This window comes from Diadema antillarum, unplaced genomic scaffold (assembly GCF_040938485.1).
Source record: "Diadema antillarum isolate AM-2024a unplaced genomic scaffold, OU_Dant_1.0 seq00001649_RagTag, whole genome shotgun sequence".
NCBI classification, from domain to species: domain Eukaryota; kingdom Metazoa; phylum Echinodermata; class Echinoidea; order Diadematoida; family Diadematidae; genus Diadema; species Diadema antillarum.
In genome coordinates, this window is record NW_027272350.1 from 108,020 (window position 1) to 122,413 (window position 14,394).

General features: G+C 38.4%; 1 protein-coding gene across 1 annotated transcript in view; it reads right to left on the reverse strand.

Moving 5' to 3' along the window:
* Positions 1-296: 296 nt before the first annotated feature.
* The window catches only part of LOC139711365 (arf-GAP with coiled-coil, ANK repeat and PH domain-containing protein 2-like), a 58,058-nt gene continuing 43,960 nt past the window's right edge, over positions 297-14,394 (reverse strand). Inside the window, exons 15-25 of the mRNA XM_071623256.1 lie at positions 13,927-14,057; positions 12,963-13,096; positions 12,119-12,213; positions 10,109-10,326; positions 8,508-8,591; positions 7,891-7,985; positions 6,917-7,033; positions 3,543-3,652; positions 2,459-2,519; positions 1,369-1,418; positions 297-819 (exon numbers count right to left, since the gene is read on the reverse strand). Of these exons, the coding sequence (XP_071479357.1) occupies positions 663-819; positions 1,369-1,418; positions 2,459-2,519; positions 3,543-3,652; positions 6,917-7,033; positions 7,891-7,985; positions 8,508-8,591; positions 10,109-10,326; positions 12,119-12,213; positions 12,963-13,096; positions 13,927-14,057 (1,252 nt within the window). The 3' untranslated portion in view covers positions 297-662. The remainder of the gene's footprint in view (positions 820-1,368; positions 1,419-2,458; positions 2,520-3,542; positions 3,653-6,916; positions 7,034-7,890; positions 7,986-8,507; positions 8,592-10,108; positions 10,327-12,118; positions 12,214-12,962; positions 13,097-13,926; positions 14,058-14,394) is intronic.

Genomic DNA, 14,394 nt, shown 5'->3' on the forward strand with positions numbered 1-14,394 from the left:
ATGGTCAATTAATTCAGGGAGTTTCCTTCAAAATCATGGAGACTCATGGCACGTCCGTTATCAACAATTCTGAAATTTGCAATCCTGATTCGTGCCAAATTTTTCCTGTTTTTTTTTTTTATCCTCTCTTGAGCAATCATATAAAAACAAGTCATTGGATTGGGTCTATAAGGGAATGTGCCAGCATCAGAGGTAAAAACAGATAATCTAAAAAAAAAAAAAGAATATGGAATCGATGACATGATGTTCACCACATTTTTAAAAAGAAGGTATGGTATAATACTTCCCTTCTCTGTGCATGCAAGAAGTTGAGGTTCGCTTGTACCATTTGATGGAAAATGAAAATGAATTTTGGTCAGAAACATTTCTCAACAAACTTGTATCTCTTCTTCACCACATCTGCAAGCCGTACGACAAACCTGACACGAAAAAAAGGAAAAGTCAAGGTTAACAAAACAAAGAAAGTAAAAGCTCTTGGCAATCCATAGAACTGTTGAAAGGTGAAAGAGTTTCCATCCAAATGCTTTGCAAGTAAAAAAAAAAATCCATCTGGTAACCAGCAATGCCTGTAGCAATCACTCTCTTCCATATGATTTGCTACACAAAGTGCTCCTTGAAAAGTGTCTATATATCTCTACAGTGTAGTCCTTTGAAGACGCCCTCTACAAGGTATCTTCAAACGATCTATTCCTGTTGAGTTTCTCGGGGTCGTAGGACGCAAGGTTCGTGAAATCTTGGAAGACGTCTTGGAAGGTCTCATCATTCGGGTTGCCCAGCTCCGAGTCCTTCATCTCCTCATTGAGTTTGGCAAGACGGAGCCTGTTTTGAGAGAGAGAGAGAGAGGCATCACAAACATGTTAATGAATGCATGGGACTAGGAGCCACTGAATGTGATTATATACATGTATGGGTTTAAGAGTCCATTAACACAATCTAAATGCACTGCTCTGTAAGGAAGTATACAAAACCTTAGCAATGAGCCGAACTCAGATTTAGAAAACGTAGTGCAATTTGCATTTATTTACTGTAATTATCATTATAATAATATCATCATGATCATCACAATTATTCTATACATGCATATATTTACACTTTTTTTTTATGTCAATGTCTATGATGCAACAGTTGTTTGGGAAAACAAAAACACGATGGACTCATAAAAATTAAAGGCAGGCATCTTTACGCCAATACACATCTGTACATTCTTGACAACAAAGGTGCGGGAAACAAATATTCTCACACTCCGAATGAAGGTTTCAAGAGGCAAATTGAGGAAAAGACCATAGTTCTGAAAAAAGAAAAATCCTGAAAAATTAAACGACATCCCATTTTGATTAAGTGAAATCTCTTGTTGATGCATGTACTTACAATGTGACGATGTCTGCATTTGTCGTCGTAATCGCAATCATCAGAGGATCCTGAAACAAAGCATTAAAAAAAAATCGTGATCATCGCTCGGTTGTCGCACTAGTTCGCACAATGTTACTACTGAGGTGAACATAGACATTATCACCAAAACTCAAACATCTCCAAGCACACTTTGCACAAAACTAATGATGTAAAGTAAAAACCTGCCTTGAAACACCATAAAATCTAAAACTTTTATGCTGACACTATGCTACATGTTTGATGACTTTCACATACATCTGTAAAGATACTTAGTGGTATCTGTGTGAAAAGAAGAAGTGTGACTGTGACTACATCATAATATTATGCTGCTGCTAGTTACCATGACCACGGAAAACCATACAACATGCATTATACCAGAGACAGGAAAACAGGGAACTACCTGTTGCTGACTAACTGTAATGGGATAAAAATCCCACTTGCAGAGTCTTCATATTCTCCTATTTATTGACCATTAGGGGTACGAACATGGCATATGCTTGTTTACAAAATACTCCCTGTTGATTTGACGGCATACACTCTGACAAACACCTTGCCATGCTGCTCTCTTTCCTTCTTCAAGATACATTTTTCGCTTTTGAATTGTTTCATTTATTACATACTCTGACACAGCACCGCTCTATTCATGTTTTAACTTACTCACTCTGGCCCAATGAATACTGTGTACGCCAATATTTCGTGAGGTTTTATTTTTGCAATTTTGCCAGTCAGGTGATATGCGCGAAATTAAAGACACGCAAAGATAATGACTCTGATCCCGAGTGAATGTGACGCACACGTCTTCATTTCTCTGTTCAGTACAGTACTCAACAATCGCAAATTTAACCACTCGCGAAATCGTTGGAAGTCTTGATTCGCGAAAATTTAGAATCGCTAAATAAATGGCGTATACAGTAAACAAACAGACAAACAACTGTACTCTGCAAATATTCTACTGCTAAACTACAATGACAATATGATGAGGACACTACCATCACTACTACTTTTACGACAATGACGTCAACAATGACGACATTTACTGTGAATAAAACTAAATCGAACAACTGCTTACCTGTTTGTCTCTATCTTTGGCCCTCTGATCCGCACCCCGTTTCAGACACAAACACACGAGCCTGAATGAAGACAAACGGAAGGAAACCAAACATGCAGAAATTAAAGATAATCGCAAACACTCACGAAAATATCAACCTGCAATGCAAAATGCAAAGTAATTCCCCTCCCCCAATCATGACTGCCCTTTATATGTCGACATCTGCTTTTCAAGTCAAGTATGCATAGCACACTTGATGCTGTGTGTCTCATAGATTTTGCATCAATGTGAATGCCCTAACACGTACACTGCATCACCCAACTGCACTCATGATTGATCATTATCATCATGATATTGTCTGCAGAACCAAATCAGGCCATCTTCAGAGAGTTGCGATTGATCATGAACAGTTGTAAGTCCCCCAGCCAAGCCAAACTTTGCCACTGATTTTAAATCAATCTTGGTGATTGATACCAATCACACATTTTCAGACTAAACTCATGGCAAATTTGTTAAAAGCTGTGAATGATTCTAAAGCAATAATCATAGAATATGAAAAAAACAATCAATCACAAATTTTTGGTTGCCATGGAATTTGCAAACAATCAGTCTTAACATCAAAAGTATGAAAGGGATATCATTTGATATTAACAAGGAGATATAACATTCTACCATGAACATAACTTAAAAATCACTAAGAATGTAGATTACTACAGTAGCACGAAGATACTAAAGGTAGAAATACTTTGTGTGTCAGTGTAATTTGTAAAATTCAATTCATGCAGATTGATCGCAATCTCAATTTGATCCTTATATCAAGATGGATATTTGCAATTGATTGCAAAAGGAAATCGAGTGCAAGTTCTATGATACAGTGCACTCCCGTTGTAGTGAACATGGTTACAATGAAATGCCTGTTACAACGAAGTAAAAATTCAGGTCTAAAGAATATCAACTATATACATTTATGTACTTCACTGTTTGGCTATAACAAAATTTCGTTATAACGAAAGAAAACAGCGGGTCCCGAAGACTTTGTTATGACGGGACTGCACTGTATTTGAAAATGATGTCAACTGCAAAAGGCAGGGCCCAGTTTCCTCACCCTGTGTTTCCCAGCATGGTTGCCAAGTGGAGTATCGTTCTCCCCTCGGCGTCGGGCAAGTTGACTTTGGCTCCGTTCAGCAGCAGGAACTCCAGCGATGTCATGCTTCCCTGTGTCGTGGGAGGGAGGGAGGAAGATGTGAAGAAAGATGATGAATCGCCATGGAGATTTTAAATGTTGTGTGAAGAGTTCTTCAAAGATTGACAATTTTCCTCTTTCTCCAGCCAGCCATTTCAGACAGCACCATAACAAAACTCCTTTCTTTGAAGATGAAATGATGAACCCCCTCCCCACTTTCAGCTTGTCAATAAGAAGGGAAATATACACAAAAAATCTGAAGAGAAATATGACGTTTACCACGGAAAGAATGCATTAATGTTTCAGCGATAATACATGTGGTTAATATGCATCTGTGCAAGTCATCTGTGCAGGAGTATGGAATGTGCAGCAGGGATATACAGTGTAGTATATATAGTACGTAGGATAATAGTCCACTGGTCTGGGCTTGTAACATACACATTAATCAAATTAGGGATATTCTACAGAGCAATCAAAAGAGATCCTTGCATGCTACATACATGCATCTAAATGCTACAAGATAGAACATTTTGAAAAAATTCAAAATTAGGAAGACTTTCAGATAGATTCTGCTGTCAGAAGGGATATTCAAATTTTCAAAAAGCCTCTTAAATAATCAGGGAGACTTAGTCACTCTAAAGGTAAAGGGTACATTTGTATATCCCTGAAGTCTGCCTCATATCTCGATGATGTACATTCATTTTCCAAATGTGTTGTGTACATGAAGCATTAATTTTTGTCAGATATTTGGTCTGACAAACAATTAAAAGCTCCTGAAATACTTGCATCTGTTTGGTTGAGAGCATATTTGTCCGACAGTTTGTCGGACAAAATGCTTCATGGAATGTCCCCCAGTAGGTGCCTTTGATTAGAGAAGAATACTTAATATGTCTTCAGTGATTCCTAGGTTTCAACCCCAACAGCTATGACATAGCTCTACAAACTATGTGTGCCCTACTATGCTCATTCATTCTTCAGCACCCAGAGCTCTCTTACGCTGTAAACTTCTAGTCCCTTTAAAAGGAAGTGGCGAATTTTAAACTATTTTACATGGGTTCAGACAGACTGAGTGTGTATCTGACGAGATTAACACTGCTGTTTGGGGTGATACAGAAACAGATGGCCCTATACACCAGACCCATGGCTGAACACATACCCTTATCCACTATAGCAAAGGCCACACACGCACAGACATGCACACAAACACACAAACACACAAACACACATACGCACATATAGTAACTGCCGGCTGTTCAGCAAATTTTGAGAGAGGCAATTCAGGCAATAAAGGGTTAAACAATCTTAGTCTAAAAAGTACTTTCTTTTTTTCTTTATCTGAAGGTGCTTTGTTCACCCTGTTTATCCTATGAAAATGTGTTGATGCATATGCCAAACATTAACACAGTGCCTACTGCTCATCAAATGATTTTCAAATATATATTATGCTATGTTTGCTGTGCCCATATATGATGCTGCAAAAATAAATATTACCAATCTAAAAGCAAGAGATGTATTACAAAGCACTAAATGCCAGCATGTACAATGAATCCCATAGATTCTTCTCTACATTAAATGAAAGTGAGCTAAAAAAAAAAAAAAAATAATAATAACAATTCATATGCACATAGGTGAAATCTTGTTCACCAACTTGTTCTACCTAGAAGTTAATATTAAACTCTATAATGTCCACATGATGTTAATCTAAAGGTGATATTCCCTTTCTGCCATTCCAGGTTATATGGTATGGATGAGCTGGAAAGTGCACTCTGCCGATGATGATGCAAAATGTATGGAGGTCAAAGTCTGCATACTCAGGTGAGTGGGAAGAGTATGAATAAATTGAAACAAATGGAACTGTAAAAGTTTTGTAAACTCAATGAAAGCCAGGGTATTTTTGGAATCTTCAAATTTCTCATATATTTGCCCCCTCAAAAAAAAAGAAAAAAAAAGGTTGTAGGTATGCAAATTAGATGAGATGACCATATATTACACCTTAACATTTCCCACTGGATTGAATTCCAATTCAAAAATTGTATTTGACATCAATCTATTTCAGTGGTGTGCTGACTTTAATCATAGTGACACTGCTTGTTTAAAAGGAGGAGGTTTAGTTGCTAAACTACACCGTAAGAGAAAAATGTGAGTTTTCATGCAATTTTCCACTCACAAGCTTTTGACTAGCTTCAAGGAAACATTTGCTGTTATGTCTGTTTGACTTAATGAAGTCTACTATTAAAGTGAATTTTTATGAGAAGGGTAATTTCCCCTTTAACCTCATTCCCTCTCATCCTAATCTTATGGTGCCCAACCTCCAAACCCTAGCTGTGCATGGAGAGTACCAATAAATCAAATTTTGACTGACCTTAACTCTGGTGGGCTTCTGCAAGGGGCATAAAAATCATACAACACAAACCTTACACCATCTTTGTCCCAACACTACAAGTTACATGTACAGTGTACATGTATATTGCACACAGAGAACACAATTAACACATTATCATGACATGCTGTTGTGGTTATGTACACACAATTTACTATAACGCAAGATATTTTTGCGGCATGATATTTTCATGAATTGCCATTGGCATTTAATGCAGACAGTGTAGACAAGAACTTTTGCACATATTCTAATTTTGTGAATCTTGACTCTCACAAAATTCGCGAAATCAAAATGCATGCAAACATTTGGGGTTTTACAGTACTACTCAAAAAAACAAACATACACACGTATGATTCACACATATATTGAAAGATTTCTGGCATACTCGGTAGACTACACTTAACCTGTTGAGGACGGGCTGATTTTGCTGTAACACGCATTTCCCGATGACACCTGCCCGAGCATGCTCGAGACTCATCTTCAACAGGTTATAAAGAAGCATGTATCATAAGATTTCATGTGTAAGGTAGTATTGTTATCAAATCTTGATTGTGCATCTGCGATCTCAATTCTACAGTACTATGTACTTCATGTCATTTTAAGACACTGGTGTATGAGAGAAAACCACTGTCTTCCGTAACATCATACCACAAATGCACCAGACGAGATGACACAAAATAAATTAGTGCTGTTTTACGACTAGGCCACTTCATCTTTTGACATGATGTTTTCTTTCCTACGTACAATATAAAGTATGTATGCACTTCATATTGTGTACACTGGTGGTTCGGCACATAAATCCCAAGCAAATATCAAAACTAGAAACCACTTCAGAGTAGAGTGGTTTTTTCTCTTCCTCAAGGCAAACTTTAGTCTCGCTTGTGCTCACAAAATGACAAGGGGTGAACGGACTCACCAGCGAGACTGCTTTGTGAAGTGCGGTCCTCATCAAGTCAGACTCGTCCGGCCTGTTCAGGTTTGCTCCGTGGGCCAGCGCGTTCATCATGACCTGCTCGCTGTTGTTTGATGCACCCTACGTCAGGATATAAAAATGCAGACATCATAGATCGCTACCCTCATCAGCATTTGTTCTTCAAACCAGGAATGTCGTCATATCTTTATGACATTACTGCGACAATACCACAAATATTCCATGTGATTTCAACAACATTCAGGAGAAGTAATGCACAACAACAAAAAAACAACTCATAGATCATATATCATTACTAATTTTCTTCAGCTTTTTGGAAGATAATTTCTCACTATTTCTAAAACATCTCCCTCATAGGAGATAGTGCATTAGGAATGCTCACTTCGCTGTTGTTATTACCATTACTAACATTGCACAATGACTGAGAACTAAAGGTGGGGAAAATGCTTTTAGGACACTGAGACTCCCCCCCCCCCCCCCCCCCCCAATCAAAACACACTGCATTGTGTCATACAATGTATATCGGTACTCTATTCTCACATGCCTACCTTGAGAGTACTTATGTAACCCTGAGAAAAGTTGTATTCTTTACTCACAGCCCCCTGACTACATTATGCACTTTAATACCAACATTACAATCATCCTGAGATTAACAAGACAACATCACAGAATGGTAAATGATTTACCAGGCCTCTTCATTATGATATTAAGTCTCTTCCCAAGAAATAGAAAAAGGAAAATGACTTGAGAATGCTACAAACTTAACCTTGCCCCAAGGTACAACACTGTACAGTGAAGAAGTATTAAAAGCATGATCAATGGTACATTGCTAAACAACTTTTATACTATGGCAATAAAAAAAGTCAAATCATCCTCTCAATACATTATCCATGCTCAAATAGGCTGTATTTGATTTCGGAGACTGGTAGTAATCATTCATGGAGGATTCGTGCACCTACCAGATACAGCAGCTCTTGCGGTGAGATGGGGTCACCACTCAGGGGCGAGCTCGGGACCTCCAGCTCTCCCTCTGAACTGTCACTCGTGACCAGACCTGTGGGAGACACGGGAAGGAATGCCGACTGCAGTTCAAATCTTGATTACAAAGGGTCTATTACACCCATGCATGCACTAAATGAAGAGGTTATGTGTCACTTTCACCAAAGATTTGGCTCAATTTTCAATACAATATAAACAGTACCTGGCACGTTTGTGAAAGAAAAATTCTAACATCCCCTTCCTATAAAGATCAAGACTGCCTTGTACTTCTAATACTCATATCAAGAACATTGCAGGACTACAGCACGTAAAAGGTAGAGACCTTACAGCAATTATCTTAATGCATCAAAAAGTTTGTATATGTTTCCAAAATTATCTTTTTATTTCATCTCTTTTTTTCTCTTGCTTGCTCTCTTACAATTTTTACTAGAGAATTGTAAACATGTTCTGCCACGGATATATAACCAACTGTAAAGTTACAAACTACAAATAATATGAATGTTTTGCATTCTGACATTGTGATCAACATTGAGTTAAAGGACCTGGAACAAACAGCTGCATTCATGCAGACACAAACCTTCTTCAAAGTTGGATGGAACGTCGGATGCCCCGGGTATCTTGTCGGTGCTCCCGCCAAGTCCGCTGTCGTTGGAGACCCCTACTGGAGAGAAGTACACAAAGTCACCTGACGAGGATTTTTCCCATGTTTTCTTGATTCCAAAATTTGTGTGCTTTTATTTGAAATTACCATAAAGTTCCCTGTACATTGTGGCCCATTTTTTCACCATGGTAAATATCAAAAGTTGGGTGTGTATCTTATGCTGGCTTCCCACTGTCATATGATCTGCCACGCACACCAGGACTGGCCATTAGTAGCTGATAGTGGAATTTTTGTTTATGTCTATCACACTTTGTACCACGATTGAAACTGTGGTCTTAATCGTGGAGTACTCATGGTGATCTTATCAGATCTTGAGGTCGGTTGTGGCAATCGCATTGCTCGTACACAAGTTTGGAACTGTCCATAAGTAAGCTTTTTTTACAATCAAGGCGAATGCCACAACTGACTTCAAGATCTGATAAGCTTTCTTCCCCAGCGAGCCGTACAATACACAGAAATTTACAGTAACTCTCACAATCCGCTTCTTTATCTCCAATTTACTACAAATTTTGAGCCTCAACAAAACCCACCGGGGCCTTCTTTTACCATATGCATAGCAATCTTTACTTCATGAAATGAAATGATAGACTATCTGTGATATTGTACATTGAAAACATTTAGGATAGGCATTGAATTATCTTGCACTTCAAAAATAGTGAATATCTGTCCTGAAAGAATCATGAATTTGCAAAGTGGCAATATTCTAAAAATAGGCATAAACTGAAGAGGATTAAAATGGCCAGTTTGTTTTTCTTTGAGTTCTTATCTTTTACATTTCAACAAATATGGTGTTTCATCTATGGAAACTACACTAAAATTCCAATGATTGACAAAAACACAATCATTCATACTTAACATATGAGTATATGAATATAAGAACGACCCAAGTCCAATTTTTGGCCAAATTTAGTTTGACATGGGAAATTGTAGCTTATGCATGGACTCATCTTGTGTGTAAATGATAAATCCTAATTACCCCCGGAAGTGCCTGAAATGAATGAGTTAAATCTTATATTAATGTAAGAATGAAGGACTTGGGTCATTCTTACATTCATATAATAGCGCCCTCTCTCATCCTTCTCACATCTCTATAGCAGAATATCATGTATATGAATCAAAGAACGACCCAAGTCAATATGAATCAAAGAACGACCCAAGTCCACCACACAAAATGGCCTCTCCACAATTAATATAAATGTTAATTGTCATAATAATATATGTTCTAATTTGTATATACAATGTTGCCTTCCCATCACAGTTAAATAGAATATTATTGGACAAATAAAAAAGATATGAAGTTTTTTTTGGTTTACTCGAAATGATCTTCCATGGACTTGGGTCGTTCTTACATGTATATTCATATACTCATATGATTCGGAAAGAGGTTGAACTTTAAGCAATAGAAGTACAAATTGTACAACATGCAAACAGAGAATTTACATATTGTGCAGTTATCTGGAATAATAAAACAATTTCTGGCAGGTTTAGGAGGGTATTATTTGATAGGTTTTTGCTACCTCTCGCCACTCCGTTCCGGACCTCCCCGTTCTCCTCGTCGTCACCGAGGGCACCGTCACTGCTGCGACTGCCTAGCGACATCTTGTCGGCTGACCCCAGCTGGCTCTGCCGCTTGCCCCGCCTCCTCCGCCGCCGCTTGACGATGGGCTTGGTGAGGGTCTTGGAGATGAAGCGGTGGTGGAGGTATTTCGCTCTGATCCAATTCTCTCTCACGGGGCTGGGTCAGAAAAGGTATGACAAAAGGGGGGGGGGCATTTCATCAAACGTTTTGTCACATATTTTTTCCGACAAATTTGTGATTCAGGGATTGCAGTAGCATACTAAAAACAGGTCGTCAGAAAAAATCACTGACAAAATGCCTGATGAAATGCCTCCCTGTTTACCACTGATACAAGTTTTAATCTTTGTCTACAAAAAACAAACACTGAAAGCATTTAGGAAACAGTGGCGGATCCAGAGGGGGGCGCACCGGGTGCGCGCCCCCTCTTTATTTTGGGTTAAAACAAAAGTTAAAACAAAAGAAACGGAATTTCTGGATCCGCCCCTGGAAAAGTAATTGGTCTTGTAGGTCAGGAGAGAATCTGGGGTGGTATTGTGAGGTCGTAATTAAGTCTGTAATTAACTTCGTGATTGAGTCGTGAAGTTAATAGGTCCTTAATCATGGGCAAAATTTGTATTCTGAGGACGTAATTAAGGTATGATAATAAGTCCCCTGTAATTATCTTAGGTCCCTCCCATCTAATTGTTATTCCATCCAATCAGACGCGTTGTTAGAAGCCAAAATGATGATTACACGCGCAAATATGCCCTCAATGCGCGCTCCTGCACGCCCCCTGTAATTACAACCCAAGAGCTCCGTGCGCACACTCCGGTATTTGATTACGACCCCTCACCTACGCATGCGAAGATCTCAACCTCTTTGCTCACATAAAATGACAAAATTCCTTGAAGATCGGCTACATTTCTTTTTTTCTCTGAATTCTACGGATACCATGATAACAAGATTAAACCGCTCCTCGGTTACTGAAGACGGTAAGCATCATTGTGGCAGAGAAAACACGATGTAATGCGTGATATCGGAGTAGTTAATGACACTCTTTGGTATCATTAAGTTTTCCATTAACTTTCATACTTAATTACACCCTCAGAATACCGATTCGTAATTAACTCTGTGATTAAGTCCTCTCAGAGGTGCACGCGCATTGATACGCGCAAACGCGTAGGTCCTTCCCGCCAAAACGCTTGTTGCTATGGTAGTTAATATACCCCCTACTTAATCATGCTCTCAGAATACCAATTCGGTAATTAAGTGCTAATCGGACACTTAATTAGCTCTCAGAATACGGCCCCTGACTTTTTTCAAAGACAAAAAGAAGCCTTTGCCTTATTATTTTGTGGACAGACGCGTGATTGGAAGGCATATTCAAAATCATTACGCCCTCGGCACAATCACTGCATGAGTACAATAGAGGTGATGACAGTGATGATAAGGACGAAGATAATGGAAATGATGAAGATGATGATGATGATGATGACGATGATGAATGATCATGATGATGATGACGATAATGATGAACATGATGATGAAGAAAATGACGATGATGATAATGATGAATGATGATGATGATGATGATGAATGACAATGATGACGATGATGATGATGATGACGATAATGATGATGACGATGATAATGATGAACATGATGATGAAGAAAATGATCATGATGATGATGATGATGAATGATGGTGATGATGATGAATGACCCATGATAATGGTGATGATGATGACAATGATCACAGAGATGATGATAATGACAGCATGATGTTAATGCTAAAGACGATTACAATAATCATTGTCATCATTACAAACAGTGTATGCATGGAGCTGATTTCACTGACCAGGGCAACACTGACCAGGGCAATCATATTCTGTAAAGTGCTTTGAGCACTCAGTGGGGGAAAAGATGTCATTCAAAAAATCAACTAAGAAAATACTACATGCATTCTTACCTGGGGCATCCAGGCGAAGGATGAACCAGTGACATATCGCTGAGGTCTGCTTCGTAGATCTTGTTCACAATGTTGTTTCCAAGTTTCAGCATGACCTGTAGTCAAAGCCATGAAAGCAGTGACCAATCAAAAAATTATACATGTACAAACGCTGCAGTCAGGGGACATTGCTCAAGTCCTTAATTCAGAGCTGGGCAACCTGCACTTGTTAAAAACTGAACAGAATGAGGGGAACAATGTTCACACAATGGGCAATGTATTTATAACCTGCTTTCCAAATGACAGTGTTCACAGGGGAACTTTACTACCGATGGGACCTTTTACCAATGATATTCAGAATACAATTAGATGGCTTCCCTTGGAATGCAGTTCAACTATCAATCCTAATCTGAGATTTTTTATCACTACTACTCATTTATTGTTTGATTTGTTTTTTGACCATTTCAACCATACATTGTAAAGTGGCTGATATAGTCTGTGTTTTTTTTTTTTATGTATGCAATTTAATATGTGCTACAATCACAACTCAACAAGTTCTTGAAAACTTAAGTATTGTTCAAACTCAAAAAGACTTGACTGATATAGCAACAACTGCTGCACGCAAACCAATTTCCAGCTATTGACAGGCAAATTGTATAGCAGAGGCTAGTGAACTGAAAAGCTCATCACCACAAAAAAAGGTGGACCCCACCCCCAAACACAACAACAACAAAGAAACATACAAACAAACAACAAAACAACAGAAATTGTACAACTTTGGTATAAAGTGCCTCTTATGGAAGGAAACATCCATGAATTTGCATACATAATGAAGCAGACTCTTTGAAGTGAGCCACTCACACACCTGGTAAGTCTCTGGCTCCCATTGGTCCAAGGTTAACGACCTGACCTTTGATATGTGCACCCCAAGACTTCTGTGCACTCCGGAGCACTCGATACACAGAGTGATTCCCAGGTTGATACTCGCCCACTTGGGATCTGAGAGGGACAACAATGAGGACAAAAAGAACAACAATGATCAAGGATAATATAAACAAAGATAAGAACAACAGCAACAATATTATTCAGGTACTAGACAACAAGACTACGTATCGCCAACAATTGCTTACAAAATTCCTGGCACAGAACTGCAGCAGAGACATGAATCAAAATGTGAACCTTGGTATAAAACAAAAGTGTTCTGTCTTTCATGATGAATGATCAAAGCTTTTTCTCGTGATATTACAAATTTTGTGAAAGAAATAATGCCTCCTCTTTCTCACAACTGCATCATACGATAGTCATGCACTCTGAACATCTCTATCAAAGTCTAGTGGTCTACGTCATCATTATCATATTGTCATCACCAACACCATAAAATCAGCAGACAACCAACTACATTTTTGTGTTTCAACATGGAAACAGTATTTTGACAGACACTGCTATAGCTCTGCCCTTGCTAGTTGCTTGAACAAATGCTAACAAATTTTTGGCTGTATAGACAATGGCAATGCCATTTCTTTAAAAAAGAAAAAAAAATCAACAACTCATATGCAAATCATTTTTCATAAACATCATATTTCCAGGAGAGATATTGGACTGTGGGACTACATTTTCACAAGAGCAATAGATTTACTTTAATACACACTAACAAAAGTGTTTTTTTTTCAAATTAATGGTGTTAATACGATACTTGTACCAATATGCTTTGATGTCCTTTCATACAGTGACAAAAATGTGAGCTGTTGTCACAAATTCTTCTGCATTACTTTTGCAACTGTGATTTCATTTTCACATATCAATGACAAGACAAAAAATCTCATCCTTACTGTCTGCTTTGCAGTCGCAGCATTTCTCATTGCCCGGTAATGACATGACCTCCGCCTTGAAGCTGTCTTTCTTCAGCTCGTTGGAGAGGTTGCTGTTTGCGGACGGCGAGGGAGATGCGTTGTCGAACACGCTGGAATCCTGCCAAGACAAAAAAAAGGTTACATCTTATTAAATGATTACAGGACAAAAATGACATTTTGCTCTCTCTGCTACCTATCTGTATTACCTTCCAGGTATTGGAATCTTAAAGGAGAAGTCCGGACGATTTTGAAAAAAATTAACCAAAATCTACATAAATAAAGGACCATAATGACTAAGTTTCATTGAAAAAGACCCTCCCAACTCGCCACAATCGATTTTTTAGCATCACTAATTTTGAATCGTAACCGTTCGATTTCTGTACGCCGGCGAGAAAGATCACGTGACAGCGTGACGTTTCCTCCTCACATTGCTTTTTGCTTGGAGCG